Here is a 16932-nt window from a genome sequence, read left to right on the forward strand (position 1 = left end):
GTATCTGAAATTTTTAGCACGGCCCAAAACCAAATATTTGTGTCGGGAAAATTCCCAGCGAGTGTCCAGAAGTATGTGTTCACATCTGTTTTTTGGAATAGCCAAATATTATTCTTTTCTTTTTTTAAAGGGGGCAGGGGATGAAAGATGCTTCCAAGAGGCTGATAGTAGTTTTTTCCACTTGATGGAAACTGCAGTAAGAGAGAAATTGTATCCATGTGAAAATGACCTAATCATGTTAATCCACCGCCTCGCTGCCAGGATTCTTGATTGGACGCAAAGTTTACAACTATGAAGTTAAGACACTAAACTAAGTAGAAAAGACAAGAAAGAGGTATGATGACTATTGGTTAATTGTCAGCGATGGATAATTCATGACGAGAAGGTTAATGTAGTTTACAGGCAGCGCAGCCAACAATTTTGCAGGCTAATCTCCTACAAAATACAGCCTAGTAACCAGTCGGGAATTCGAGCGGGGAAAATATCACCACCGGATGCAAGGCCATGTTATTGCCGAGGGGTCTCTTTCTCGTGACCCTTAGTGCTGTCCCAGTTACAGCATGAGAGATTACTTCTAACCACCTCTATTGAGGATTTCCAAAATGGCCATGGGATACACCATCAATTTTAGATCAGTAGGGTTTGACTCTTGGCATTGCTGCTGTTTAGCAGTGTGAATAATTTTGATTGCACATTTTACAGTAAATCTGTATGGGCTACATGTGGATTTTGCTGTATATAACAAACTATGTGCGCTGCAGATCAGCAAACCTGCAACATGCTCGGCATGATGGGGTTTCAAAGCTCCATCCCCTTGTATCAACGTAAACTGATGCAGAATGAATGCCACAAAAACACCATGTCTGAGCCTCATCTAAAGTATCTGTTTGCTGGTGAATTCTATGTAACGCCGATGCTGCGCTTTTTGTTCCAGATTGTGCTGCGTTTCTTTGTGTTTGATGAATCTCTTGGTCTTTGCTCAATCCCCCCTTTTAATATGAGAACCATTCAACATGTAGAGAATTTTATAAGGGAAGTGGACAATGACTGCTTTTCGATACTGTTAAACCAAACACTAGAGGGGAAACATAGCTTTACATCCCAGTAGTGAATGTAATACTTGTCCAGATCTATAGATGGGTCTGGGTCTGCCAGAAGCGGTGTCAATTCTGGTTAGCAGCTATCCACTCCAAACCACAGAGGTGGTTCACGAGCAGAAAAACCCTAATGGAAAGATCTGTTGAGATGAGACAACTATTTAAGGGAGGAATTACTTTTCCAACTATTGCCATTTCCTATTTCATAAAACCAACAACCATTTCCAGACCTAAATATTGGAAAGTTTATAAACTAGGAGCAAGGGGATTACAGGAAAATATCAGGCAAGCTCGAGAAATGCACACCAGCGTGTCTATAAAGAGAGAATGTAGCAGTGAAAGGTTTGGGGGAGTCTCGTAGCTACTGCCCAACATAACATCCGCAGCTATTTTGGAAATAAATGACCTCAGCCATCTCGCTATATGAAGGGAGATTAAAGTATAGGCAAATATATTTTTTTGGTAATGAAATTTCCTTACTGCATTAAGGGGAGATGATCTCAGAGATGATAAACAGACCTCCATTTAGGGTGTGCGACACATACCAAACACAAGCCTCCACTAATGGAGGTGTAAAGAGCATTCCAGAATGGCCATAAAATGGAAAATGTGTATGTGGCTACTGTATCCAGCTGTATCGCAAATGCTACCGACGTTTGCATCATTTAACATTAATTTATAAGGAAAGGCCTGTACTTTGTATATGGCACTAGCACAATATTTCATGATCAGTTTACGTGATAGTAAAGGATAGAGACCCAGAACTTCACCTGAATATTCCATATTAATGGAGAGATTGGGATCCTGGCTATGCATATGCACTTATTTGGGGCCGCTGGAAATGGATGTCAACGCAGCCTCATAGAAGTAAATGGAGCATTGACACCACTGCATGTGCTCCGGCACTCCATTCACAAGGAGCAATGGGGGAACTTCTGATGCCAGCTGCTGCCCCCAAGCAAACAGACACTTAATCCTCTATCCTCTGGACAAAAGTTACGTCTCATTTTTAATCGTTCAATCAGTAGATAGGCCCAGGGGATATTATTTCTCATTTTGTGGATCGCCAGTTGGCCACAGGAGTGTTGTAGGTCCAGCAAAGCCCCTTGGGAAAAATGGGTATGCAAGTTAGCCTTCATCCAGAAGTAAGAAACCTACTCTTTTACTGGCACTTACTGGAAAGTAGCAACTCTATAATGTCCAACATTGCAACATGACTTGGGAAATAAGGCAAACAAAAACCTTTGCTATAAGAGATACCTATCTGTAGACAACAGGTTAATGGTTTGTTATCCTTCCCTAGTGCAGAACAGGGTACCATTTGGCTAGGTGTGTAGCCTCTAATACAGGTGTAGGGGGTTATGGTTCCTCCTTGTCATTATCACCAGTTGGGTTGGGAGTCTCATAGGCAAGGTAATGCTCCAAATGCAATGCTTATATGGTAGTTACCACCATTGGTTGGTACTAAAAAGACAGCTTCCTTCTTCTGGGATGCAAGATAATTTGCATTTACTGAAATAAAATCCATTAAAAAACAGGCAGCCTAGTTCTGGCTTGGCATGTCTAATAGCAATGTCATGAATGCCTACAAATGGAATTTAAAGAGGACCTTTGATGGTTTGGGGCACAGGCAGTTCTATATATGGCTGGAAAGCAGACAGTGCGCTGAATTCAGCGCACTATCGGCTTTCCTGATCTGTGCCCCAGGTGAATAGCTAGTGGTCCCGGTACCCTAGCTCTTCAAAGACAGAAGGGCGTTCTTGACAGTCTGTCAGGACCGTCCTTCTGTACAAGCATCGCCAATAGCACTGTGCTGTGTGAGCGGGGAGGAACGCCCCCTCCCCTCCTGATAATACTAGTCTATGGACAAGTACTGTGAGCAGAGTATGATTTCTGCAATGCCACAAACATTTTTCAATTAGGTGCCCTGATTTTGTGATACTGTGGGCAATAGGAGCCTCTTTATATTTACGTATAGAGAATACAGGGCCTTTATATACACATATTAATTGTGGTTGGTTTCATCCCCTACACCACTATTGAGACTTCTTGATTCCAGCAGATAATACACCTGCCAAAGTTGCTCATTCCAACGCGACCTTCACTCTTGTTGTTTTTAAATGTTTTTATGTGTTTGTGTTTTCCTGATACCATTATGCTTAACATTTAAAATTTTGTAACAAATTATTTAGATTTAAAATAAAACTGATTTTTTTTGTGCTATTTATACATTCATACTTAGTTGGTGCTTAGAGTTTGTGTTGGGTATCTATGTGTTTAATCTAGTATTGAGATTGCTTTGGGTTTGGCATTGCATAATTTCCCTGTGTGTATTCTTCCGTGACTCACATGCACAATTCCCCATAGCTTTCACCATTGCATTGTATACAGAATGTCACAAAGAGCTTCTATAGAGAGGACAGTAGTTTAGTCACCAGTAATAGTGTAGTGGATAACCTGCTGCAAAGACAGCATGTGTGGCCTCGGCCTTAAAGAAAAATTGCACCCCAAATATACGGTGCTGCCCAGCCATCGTGAGTTTTATGCACACTACCATAAGCATCACACGGATCTGTAAAATCGTAAACTGTATACCCTCTGTCTCTTTTAAGGACCCATAGACTTGACTGAAATGACTGAGCCACAAAAACGGACAGGAATAGGATAAGCTTCACATTTTACAGCTAATTTATATAACCTTAACACTGATCTGTGAAAACTACAGCCACAGAAACAGATGGGTCCATATGCTGTTGGTTTTCACTGATCTGTGAAAAATGGATGAAATACGGATGAAACTACGGTCATGTGCATGAAGCCTTATTTGTGAAATTCACATATTAGTTGTATGTAGGTGTCATCTTCTGTTAAAATAAGTTGGTGCCAGTAAAGTGAAGGAAATAACTGTTTGATCCCTTGATTATTTTGTAAGTTTGCCCACTGAGGGGGCATTCTTACCTGTGCCCACCCGGGTCTCCGTCCTATTCCCTAGGGAAACTGCGTAGGGGATGGCTTGCGGGCGGTCAGTATTAAAACCCATTCATTTGAATGGGCTTTTGAAGCAAACCGCCGGTGTCTGTATGCAGCCTCTCCACGGGGAAACCAGTTATTTTACATGGATACAGACACTGGCGGCTTGCTTTAAAAGCCCATTCAAATCAATGGGTTTTAAAACTGACCGCCCGCAAGCCATCCCCTACGCAGTTTTCCCAGGGAATAGGACGGAGATCCGGTGGCTGGACACATGTGCAAGTGTGAACGAGCCCTGATAAAGACATGAACAGTCTATAATTTTAAGGGTAAGGTAAATCTTAACAGTGAGAGAATATCAAAAATAAAATCCAGAAAACCACATTGTATAAATTTTATAAATTTATTTGCATTTTGCAGAGAGAAATAAGTATTTGATCCCACTGGCAAACAAGACTTAATACTTGGTGGCAAAACCCTTGTTGGCGCACACAGCAGTCAGACGTTGTTTGTAGTTGATGGTGAGGTTTGCCCACATGTCAGGAGGAATTTTGGCCCACTCCTCTTTGAAGATCATCTCTAAATCAATAAGGTTTTGAGGCTGTCGCTTGGCAACTCTGAAGCTTCAGCTTTCTCCATAAGTTTTCTATGGGATTACGGTCTGGACACTGGCTAGGCCACTCCATGACCTTAATGTGCTTCATTTTGAGCCCCTCCTTTGTTGCCTTTGCTGTATGTTTTGGGTCATTGTAATGCTGGAAGACCCAGCCACGACCCATTTTTAATATCGTGGCGGAGGGAAGGAGGTTGTCACTCAGGATTTTACAGTACATGGCTCCATCCATTCTCCCATTGATGTGGTGAAGTAGTCCTGTCCCCTTAGCAGAGAAACATCCCCAAAACATAATGTTTCCACCTCCATGCCTGACAGTGGGGACAGTGTTCTTCGAGTCATAGGCAGCATTTCTCTTCCTTCAAACACGGCAAGTTGAGTTAATGTCAAAGAGCTCAATTTTTGTCTCATCTGACCAATCCAGATGATTCAGAGTGTGATTGGGAGAAGGTGCTGAGGTCAGAGGAGACAAAAATCGAGATCTTTGCCATTAACTCAATTCACTCAACTTATACAATGTGACTTTCTGGAAATTATTTTTGATATTCTCTCACTGTTAAAATTAACCTGCCCTTAAAATTATAGACTGTTCATATTTTTGTCAATGGGCAAACTTACCCAATCAGAAAGGGATCAAATAGTTATTTCCTTCACTGTAGGTACAACCATTAGTAATCTTTCCCCAAACAGTCAGTACCTGGTTAAAGCGTCTTGTAAAGGCGACAACATTTGGAGCTAGGCTGTGTTTTTCCTTCTTGTTCCAGCCGCAGCTGGCCAGCTCCTGAAAACAGAAGAGAGGTGACATCAGTCTTCCCGCTTTGGTCATCGGACTTCAGATTTATAGAAAATAAAAACAAAACATAAATTTTACACTAGCAGATTCCATGCTTCTACATGTGACTACTCCCTGCAACACGTCACCTCCAAAATATTTCTCCAAAACTCCAACTTCAAGTGTGCATAATGAAAATCTTACAAATCAGACTCATAAAATATCAATTTTTTTTCTGTACTTGACATCTGTTGTGTGCTTCTCTATTAGATATGATGTTGTCTTGGGACCTGTTTTTAATTAGATGACTTCTAACCATTGGTTCGTCACTCGGTGCTTTGTGTACCCTTTATTATGGGAGACTTCTGTTTAGTGTAACTTTTGGTCAAATAATAATCATGGGTGACAGTGAACTCAATGTTTACCTACAGTGGGTGGAGTTGTGAACAATAATTCCAACCATACACAACAAAGAAGTTGCAAGACAGCTGAAAGTGGCCATGAAGCCCTAGCCTAAATTATATGATGATAGTACTTGTAATGACTACTCAACCATAGCTCTTTATTAAGAGGTACAGCTGTCACATAAACAAATAATAAAAAACACCATTTCAATAAAAAGTTAATATAAAGTTCATATTGTCACACGCAGTACCATATTTAATTTTGAATAACAAGTTTCTAAGGAGACAATCCAGGAGAAGATCCATCACCCTCATAATCAAAAATGGACACCAAGATTTTCAGCCTGTTAAAATGGACCTTAGGGCTGGGACCACACACTGCAGAAAATACATTTTTAAAAGGCACAACCCACCAATCCTGCTGTGAATGGCTGAGTGGACAATTTCCTATGTTTTGAGAGGGAACAGGGAAATAAAAAAAAAAAAAAAAAGTTCATCCCCCAAGAAAACGCTATAAAAGAGGTGTATGGTTTAGGAAAGCCATTTTCAAGTACTTGAGACTCTTCAGTAAATATAGGGGAGGGCTACCATTTAGGCCCATCTTTCTTTTAACAGAGCAGCCTAAAGAGTTGACTGTGTAGTCCTTCATTTTCCCTATGGTGGCGCTATAGTGGAATTGGAGACTTGCTGCATAGAGAAATCAGCTGGTCATTGAGTAACAATGAAAACCCCTGATCACCATATTGTCAGGGGATCCCTTTCCAGATTTTCCAAAGTGAAGAACCATTGAAATCTACAATGGTTCAATTGATAATTTTATAAAATTCTTTTACTTTGTCTTTTCTGCCTCCTTAAAATTGTATAAATTAACACAAATCAAATTTTTCATCTTAAAAGGGAAAACTAAAGCCCCCCCCCCCCCCCCCCAGCCACCCTGGAGGTTGTCTTCTACTGACTATTCTGTTGTGAGGGTCAATATTAGCACTTGTTTGGTTTAGCGATGAACAGAACATCCCCGCAAGTGCAGTCATTGACAAACATTGCTGTGTTATGTTTGGTCAGTCACCAATTACCAATATAACTGGGTCTGGGAGACTGGTAATGACCGCCACAGTCAAATGAAATCCCCTTTCTTGGAAAATAGGAACCTCAATGGAATTTCCAATAAGGACGGGCCTCCTGAGTAAACAGCACGAAGGATTCCTCGTATTTTAGCAGAAGAACGTTAAAGAAAATGTAACGATTGTTTGACAAACTTCTTATTGACTTTTCTGTCTGGAAATATCTAATAGGAAACACTGTAGATCCCGACTGGAACACAACCTGATCTCCTCACAGACACGAAGCTGTGAGCTCATCAACAGGCTATTAGCATTGACCTGACACTAAAAACCTCAGACAGGTTAAGTCGTACATAAAAGTTGTCACCAAAGTTTCTTTACTTAATCCTTTGCATTAAAGCGTACACAAGGATTGGATGGTACAATGTACCAAGGGTGCGTAGGTTCTTGACTCAGAAAGGCCTAGTCTTCTAAATCCTTGGCTTGAGATGTGTACAGATTATTCTTTCACATTATTGTGGGCCCTTCCATTTGCCCGGGTTTATCATGATATAGTTATTAAGCTTAAGTCAAGAAACACTCCTCTCCTTACCCCCACTCAAAATTATAAGTCATAGCAAGGCAAAGACAGTATTAAGCAATATTAAAGTGCTTGCTTATTCTGGTATAAATTAAAAACTCCCTGGGGGGAGCGAAGCTGGGGAATAAAAAAAAAATATAAAAAAAATATTATAATAATAATAATAATAATAATAATAATAATAATAATAATAATAATAATAATAAATAGTAGTAATGGTCATCTGTCTGGGCATCAAATTTCCAGTTCTCTCCAGTGCACAGACTGTCTGGCCACAAGTACAGAGTCTGAGATGTCCACTGCAGCCCAATATTAGGTTCCAAGCTGATAAGTCACCACAAGCCAATGTTTGGCTGCAGCAATCACCTAAAACTTTGCATTTCTGGCCTGGTCAGTCCATGGACTAGAGGGAAAGTGGGACAAGCCACAAAAACCAAAAAATCAGATATGCAAGTATGATTGTTAGGGGTTGTTTTTTTTTTTTTGTTTTGTTTTGTTTTTTAATCCTACCCCAGCCTCCAGTGAGATTTTTATTTACCCAGAAAAAAAAAAACCTTTTAAAAGACTTAAGGGCCCATATAGCAGGAAGCAGCAGAAAGGCATTGTGGTTTTCTCTGCTGCAGACTTTCCGCTTCAATAATACCTATATGGAATCACCGGAGGTTTCCTTAGGTATGAGAATCTGCAAATTTACAAAAATGTGGCAGTTTTGTACATCACAGCATTTCCACTGCACTTATTTTTCTGCATTGTGTGATGGAATTCACTAGAATCCGATACACATTGCAGGGACTGTAAAATTCCAAAGTTTTTATCAAGGCGTTTACAGGACATGTGGCCCCAGGCTAAAGTCTTCCTATAAATACTCACCTTACCAATCCTCTGCCGTAGATGGAGCCACACTGGAGTTGCATCAAGCACCACATGCTCTGAGTTTCGGATGCTGTCGGCACATCTACAATTTCCCCTTTAACTTGGATATATAAAGCTAAAGATGACAGAAGGCATAAATGACTATAACGTGATTATTTTCCCTCCTGTCCGCCCACATCAGTTGTGTGACCGCAAATATGAACGCCAGCTAGACAGCTTTAGAGTAAGAAGACATAAATCTAAAGACTAACCGTTTGATAGAGACTGACCCAAGAAACTGTCCAAACACCCTGCACATTGTCAATATGAAGGCAGCGGAGAATGTCAAATATTTTAACAAAAATGAAAAATAAAAGATACACATACCACAGATGCAATGTAAAACTCTCCATGGAATCCTATACAATAAACCCAACCTTTTACTCATTTAGAGCAAATATTTTAGATTTACAGTACCCACAAGAGTCATGGAGAGTTTATAATATTAAAGTGCCCCATGACCTGTGCTCTCCTGCCTTATCTTACACTGGCAGTGGAGAGGCTGAGATAGCACACTAGTTGGTGTACTAAGACAATCGTACTTGGGTCGAGGAGTCTAGTGTGCAAGTCCTATTAATTACAATAGGCCCAAAAATTGCTTGGGCACCGAACCAGCTGGGAATCACCCACAGGGTGCCTGATCATGCCAAATCGAAATTGCTGGGACTTTAACAACACCCAGAGGTATGCATGGCACAGGTCAACTATTAAGCTTTGCCAAGTAACTAATGCCATAGCAATTGGCTCTTCCTGCCACCGCTGTACAATCTCTTATCAGCATGACATCTCAGACCTCAATGAGGCGGCTCCACGACTATACCTGCCTATGGCCATGACTGTGCTGTAAAGCATAACCCTAATTGTTGTTAACAGAGTAGAGGAAAAGCTCAGTCAAGATGACCGCGCCTCCATAATCATGTACAGAAAATAGAAGTTAGAAAAATATACAAATCAGAAAATAAAAACAGATTCCTATCCACAGGCTGCAGGCAATTTGCAAGCAGAATGTGATAGCTTCTGCTTGCAAAAAAATAGAAAATCGGAGCCAGAAAGTACCCAGCTACAAGGACAGAGGCCAGAGCTGAATTCTGGAACTGAAGAGACCAGGGAGAATCTAAAAACTTTTGCCAAGAATGAATTTTTAGATCGTGGCTCCGTAAAACAGATTCTGAAACCCAGTGCACATTCTCATCCTAATAAGAATAAAGCAGAAACTATCAAAGGAAAGTGAAAACCAGAAGAAAATAAAACTCTGCTACATAAAGACGAAACGAATCAAATAAAAGAAATAAACTAAACACACATTTAGGGAATCCTCCATCACTGACCAGTCTCTTTTTTTCCACCCTCAGTTTTTTGTTTTTTTTTTTCAATTATTAAACCATTGGGCATCAAAAGGAAATGCAATTTCCATTCTCTCCAAAAATATCTCGGACCTGGCAACGCAACTTTATGACTTTTCCATTGTAGGACACAGAAGTGGTTTCAGTCCACAGCAAAGACGGGAATTACAGGACTGCTTAGGCCAGGGAACATTATCGAAGTAACCTGTCAGCTTGAAACTGGATCACATGTGGTTTGGAGGTCGAACGAATTCAAGGGAACACATAAAACACAGGAGATGGGGCATTCAAGGACGCTGCGTATAAAGCTGGATAGAGAATGTGCGTGAGTTTCGGTATTTGCTCCATTAACAGGTTAAGATCCTGGTATTTGGGTTAACCCACAATATACCTTAACACCACACTATGAGATCCTTCCATGTGGATATCTTATTACTAACGCCTGAAGCACGACTTACATTGTGTGCAAGACCTGGAGACTTGTAATATAGACCTATAAAAATGTAACATGAAAATATGAATATTCAATGCAGGCTCCAATACCGCCACCTATTGGTACAAGGAATAAATAGTGACCAAAGATATTGAAGAAAATTACTTTTGACAATCTATGGTCAGCCATATACATTAAATTTTCATTGGCCAAAATGGAATACAGGTTTATTGCCTGTATAGAGGAGCGGCTGCAGGACCTTTCAGGTGGGGTCTCTGGGTCCAGGGGCAAGTACAGGTTCTGCACCCCTTAGTGTTATGTCCCTCATAATAAACAGGCTTAGTCTTCCCATACCATACAAAAATGGTGAATTTACATTTATTGGAGTTTATGTTGTATAAAAAAAAAGTTCTCCAAGGACCTGTAGGTCAGAATATGCCTTTGGTTTTGCTCATTTCTCAATCTAACTTTAGTGGGAATACCTACCCTAGCTCCACAACACTCACTCCTACCCAGGAGGACCTTCCAGTATCACATGAGACTCCAATAGACCCTGAACAGCAGCGATATAGAGCCCAAACCCAATGGCTATAAAAAGCAGAATTTTACTATTCCAATGTTTATCCCTTATCGCTGCCAGGCAGAGTGAAATCAAATTTGCTTCCAATATAGTGGCCCTTCCCAAGCACTGGCCTGTGACCAGACAAGGCTCTCTGCCCTAGTGTCCAGGCTGATAAGATACCTTGTGCATGTACAATGTGTTACTTGCCCTATCTAATCACTTCTCACACAGCTGGTGAACACACAGAGCAGCCTCTGCCAGGTTCTCTTGGCAGAAGACAGTCCCCCGTACTATTACTCACCTTCTAGGATTTCTGCAGAAATATCTCTGCAAAATTAGCAAAATTTCTAGCAGATGAAAGAGCTCGTGGAGCGTGGACGTAGAGACAAACAAATCCCCAATGCACAGGCTTCCCCCATCCCTGACACGTAGCCACATTCTTAGTATTATTGTGGCTTTCCATATCCTGGAGCTTTTTAGGTTTCCTCCTTACATGACTGTAAACACATTGCTAGGGGTTTCTGTAAATTTGCTTCTTTCCCTTTAACATGAAACAAAGCAAGTTTGCAAATTGGTACATTCCAAAGGTTTATACTATCTATTAACCAGCCCATATTGGGGCAGAAGCAATATTTTTTGCTATATTTTGAGAACAATAACTTTTTTTTTTTTTAATACTTCCCCCCTGGTTCTAATTGTTATAAACAATGAATTTATCGGCTAGTTGCAACCCAGCTCACAAGATCAGAACCAGCACCCTGGTCTCCCAATCCACCTGCCTCCTCTTCCATGTCCACTGTTGTTACCTGTAGTACATGGACTGTCAAAATACATCATTATAATAGTAGAGCTTGTCCCCATAATACAGGAGGGAGGAGTTGGAGCACAGATTCTGATCATGTGACCCAGGGTCAAAACTAGCCTAGAAACTTATGGTTCATCCCATACGGAATGCTTGGGGAAGTAAGTGTTAAAAGTCTCCTTGGGGAACCCAGTTAAATTCTCCTTTGATGTAGCTGTATGAAGGTTGGTATTCTTGCAGGAGTTGTACTAACCTTTGGGGTACGTATTTATTGATTAACTTTTGTTTGTTAAATGAAACAATTCCATCATTATTTTTTTAGCAATTTAAATTTACACCGCTCACCATGTAATATAAATAATGTGTTACTTTAATATTATGTGTCAGTACGGTTACAGGAGTGCCAGATACGTACAGAATTGAGATAGATAGATAGATAGATAGATAGATAGATAGATAGATAGATAGATAGAGCTTAGATAACGTCCTCTGATGTGAATGGTCCATTGGTTACAATGTTGTCTCTGGATTCTCTCTACAGACCTTTCATTCTTGGAATCCATGGTGGTCGGATATCACAGACTTCACCAAGAACCATTTCTACTGAGTTTTCTGGTTCAGGATCCTGTGTCTTGATTATACTGGCTATGCAAACATTTACCTGACATAATTCGCTTAAGTGAGCCCTATATCAACAAGCCAACGCGCACAACACTGTACAATCATGCACTAAATTAGCCGCTAATGACTTCTCATTAGGAATTTCGTAGCCTCAGATGTAAATTGGCATAGTTATAGGAAGAGGCATTTGTGCTGCCCACAAAACCGCAATGACATCAGACCTTCCATGAGAAAAATGTACAGATGTAGCAGAGCCAAAGGAGTCAATTGGCTCAGATAATGACGGCATCATTAGTGCAATCTGTGATTTTACATAGGACTGCAGGCAATACATGAATATGATTCAGTGTATTCATATCACAAACAATGCAGCACCAAGTTGACAACTAATGCTATGCTACAAGCGCCACCAAAACCTAAGAGGTCTATGAACTGGCAAATAACAGGTTAAGATTGCCCGGTTAACAATGAACTCCTGACATTTGGAAAAAGTATGCTGATTTGTACCCGAGTAACAAAATCCAAAAAATAAACCACAAAAGGCAATTTTTCAACATGCAACCGATTCCCTTCAAAGACTTACAAGCCAATAATGGATAATCCAATTATATCTAATAGTCTAAGACTTGCAGAGAAAAATTAAATACAATTCCTGCATTTTCCATTTTGAGCGCAGATCCCCCCCCCCCCTAAACATGTTTTAGTTTAAGCCCGTACTAGGTCGTATAATTTTCTATATAGAATCAATAGATTGCCATATATCCTAAATAAACAGATCGCTGTACATGATGACTTGTACACAGTGGGTTTATGGCTTGGACTTCTGGTTTATGTATGTATGAACTTAAGCTAATGAAAGTCTCTGATCTACGTTTGTACAGTATATCAGTTGCTAGAGCAGCACTTTGTCCTCCAGAGCAGCTGTTCCTACTGTGATGGAGCGTAATATATTGCAACCACATGTAGACATTTTGGAAGCAGAGGGTTGTTTATGCCTTCTTGGTTAGTGAAGAAGGGCATTTACTTCCATATCAAGGTAAGAAGGCCCAGATGTCAGTCACATGCAAGCTAGTGCGGTATATATCTATATATATATATATATATATATATATATATATATATATATATATATATATATCTATATCTACAGTTAGGGCCAGAAATATTTGGACAGTGACACAATTTTCGCGAGTTGGGCTCTGCATGCCACCACATTGGTTTTGCAATGAAACCTCTACAACAGAATTCAAGTGCAGATTGTAACGTTTAATTTGAAGGATTGAACATAAATATCTGATAGAAAATGTAGGAATTGTACACATTTCTTTACAAACACTCCACATTTTAGGAGCTCAAAAGTAATTGGACAAATAAACATAACCCAAACAAAATATTTTTATTTTCAATATTTTGTTGCGAATCCTTTGGAGGCAATCACTGCCTTAAGTCTGGAACCCATGGACATCACCAAACGCTGGGTTTCCTCCTTCTTAATGCTTTGCCAGGCCTTTACAGCCGCAGCCTTCAGGTCTTGCTTGTTTGTGGGTCTTTCCGCCTTAAGTCTGGATTTGAGCAAGTGAAATGCATGCTCAATTGGTTAAGATCTGGTGATTGACTTGGCCATTGCAGAATGTTCCACTTTTTTGCACTCATGAACTCCTGCGTAGCTTTGGCTGTATGCTTGGGGTCATTGTCCATCTGTACTATGAAGCGCCGTCCGATCAACTTGGCAGCATTTGGCTGAATCTGGGCTGAAAGTATATCCCGGTACACTTCAGAATTCATCCCGCTACTCTTGTCTGCTGTTATGTCATCAATAAACACAAGTGACCCAGTGCCATTGAAAGTCATGCATGCCCATGCCATCACGTTGCCTCCACCATGTTTTACAGAGGATGTGGTGTGCCTTGGATCATGTGCCGTTCCCTTTCGTCTCCAAACTTTTTTCTTCCCATCATTCTGGTACAGGTTGATCTTTGTCTCATCTGTCCATAGAATACTTTTCCAGAACTGAGCTGGCTTCTTGAGGTGTTTTTCAGCAAATTTAACTCTGGCCTGTCTATTTTTTGGAATTGATGAATGGTTTGCATCTAGATGTGAACCCTTTGTATTTACTTTCATGGAGTCTTCTCTTTACTGTTGACTTAGAGACAGATACACCTACTTCACTGAGAGTGTTCTGGACTTCAGTTGATGTTGTGAACGGGTTCTTCTTGACCAAAGAAAGTATGCGGCGATCATCCACCACTGTTGTCATCAGTGGACGCCCAGGCCTTTTTGAGTTCCCAAGCTCACCAGTCAATTCCTTTTTTCTTAGAATGTAGCCGACTGTTGATTTTGCTACTCCAAGCATGTCTGCTATCTCTCTGATGGATTCTTTATTTTTTTTCAGCCTCAGGATGTTCTGCTTCACCTCAATTGAGAGTTCCTTTGACCGCATGTTGTCTGGTCACAGCAACAGCTTCCAAATGCAAAACCACACACCTGTAATCAACCCCAGACCTTTTAACTACTTCATTGATTACAGGTTTACGAGGGAGACGCCTTCAGAGTTAATTGCAGCCCTTAGAGTCCATTGTCCAATTACTTTTGGTCCCTTGAAAAAGAGGAGGCTATGCATTACAAAGCTATGATTCCTAAACCCTTTCTCCAATTTGGATGTGGAAACTCTCATATTGCAGCTGGGAGTGTGCACTTTCAGCCCATATTATATATATAATTGTATTTCTGAACATGTTTTAGTAAACAGCTAAAATAACAAAACTTGTGTCACTGTCCAAATATTTCTGGCCCTAACTGTACATACACACACACACACACACACAAACATATACACACGCACGTATATCTGACTACATGCACACGACCGTGTTTGCCCTCCTTTCTCTCTTCCATGCATGGTTAGATGCTTAGGTGAGCCCAGCATGCATGTTCTGGGTAGATCGGGAGGGATAGCTGTCCAGCCTAGAGCGAGTATGTCCACCCCTACTGTACAAAGCCAAAAGGCATGTAAGAGTTGGGGAGGACAGCTACCAAACCTTCAATAGATAACTATGCTATGCTGTGAACTAGTTGGCTAACCAACTATATACAGTACAGCAAGCTATGAGGGTATTTAGAGTTGTTGACTGTATTTTGTGCTCTCAGGCTTAGGAGACATTTGCTGAAAATTATTACATCTGCTTATCACTCAAAAATTTCCTTTGAAGTTTTATCAAACAGCATGACTGGTCAGCGAGAAAGTACAGGAGGAGAGGCGTTTTCTGAACCCCGTCCACCACTTATCTCTGCAGTAAGGAACGCTGGTTTCTGTCTCCCATAATGTGTCTCTCCAAAAGTTCAATAAGTGAGATAATTGCATCACACGTTACCGAATGAACTTTAACTTGACGGAAAAATTATGGAAACATTTATTCCTTCAACGTCTTCCAAAACACAAAAATATTCGATCTGCCAGCTTTCCTGGCCTTCCTCTGCAATGAAATAAAAGTCGTAAGGGAAGGACTATTGTACGTAACCCAAGAAGATTTACGGCCCCTGTGAGTGCGAGGGTTGATGGATGCTGGACTGGTGTCTTGGCAGGACAGAGATTACACATTTATAACGAATGATAAAAGATACACATTGTTTTCTAGAAACCCAACAGCAAGGCTATTTTACTTTTTTTCTTGGAGGAAGCGATGAGTAATGAATATGATAAAGGGACAGCAAACGAGTCAAGGAGGAAAGGAATCAATATGTCAGAAGGCCGAGTTTAAAGAGAAGCCATCAGTCCTTACTAAATGGCTGCATTCCCCATGAAGAGACATTCTCTTTACTACAACAAACAGGAGAGATGGCAGGTCCTCTGTACTACACCACACAGAAAAGCTGACAGGTCCTCTGCACTACAGCATACAGGAAAGTGGACAGGTCCTCTGCACTACACCACATAGAAAAGCTGATGGGTACTTTGTACTACACCACACAGGAAAGCTGACAGGTCCTCTGTACTACACAATACAGGAGAGATGGCAAGTCCTACACAAGGGCATAGTTATAGGGCATGCAAAGACAGCAGTCATTAGCATGCCCTGGACCCTGAGGGGGATACAATGGTTCACATGCCACATAAATAAGCCACTATTACAAGTGATACCAGGTAGGTAGGGGCTCTGTCACAGATATTGCACTAGGACCTAGAACTTCTTATGTCTCTGCACTACACCACACAGGACAGCTGACAAGTCCTCTGCACTACACTGTACAGTAGAGCCAACAGGTCTTACTGCACCAGACAGGATAGCTGGCAGGTCTGCCTTGAAAGAGTTGTCCAAGTACACTTTCCCCTTTGGGCATAGAGAGACATCTGCAGACGGAGCAGTCACGTCATTAATGTAACCATCTGATGCCAAGCAAGTATCATGAAGAGGTTACATTTAAAGAATGGCCACATCCAAATTGCCATCTAACTCCAAATAGCTTTTTTAAACCTATCCTCCTTATACAGAAGCACTGTGAAAGTTATGTGTCCATATACAGGGCATAATCTTTTGTATGCCACACACTATTTTCTAATATAGTATAATATGGTTATTGATTAATTACAGACAACATCGCCCCCTCACCAGTAGGTCATAAGGGATATTGCAAGTTGCAAAAACAACTACAGACTTTTATATAAAGATCCCCTTTACACAGGCACTGTGTACATATTGGTTTTCAAGAAGATTTTTTTTTTTAGGTTTTTCTAACACCACTTATAATGTCACCTTTGTGCCTA

At 40.7% G+C, this 16932-nt stretch overlaps 1 protein-coding gene across 5 annotated transcripts in view; it reads right to left on the reverse strand.

Annotated features, from left to right (window-relative positions):
• RALGPS1 (Ral GEF with PH domain and SH3 binding motif 1) overlaps positions 1-16932 on the reverse strand; it is a 335024-nt gene that overhangs the window by 239107 nt on the left and 78985 nt on the right. For all 5 annotated transcript variants that reach the window (XM_075259104.1, XM_075259103.1, XM_075259100.1 and 2 more), the window contains exon 6: positions 5378-5461. In XM_075259104.1, coding sequence (XP_075115205.1) covers positions 5378-5461 — 84 coding nt within the window. The remainder of the gene's footprint in view (positions 1-5377; positions 5462-16932) is intronic.

Source organism: Leptodactylus fuscus, chromosome 11 (assembly GCF_031893055.1).
Source record: "Leptodactylus fuscus isolate aLepFus1 chromosome 11, aLepFus1.hap2, whole genome shotgun sequence".
Lineage (NCBI taxonomy): Eukaryota > Metazoa > Chordata > Amphibia > Anura > Leptodactylidae > Leptodactylus > Leptodactylus fuscus.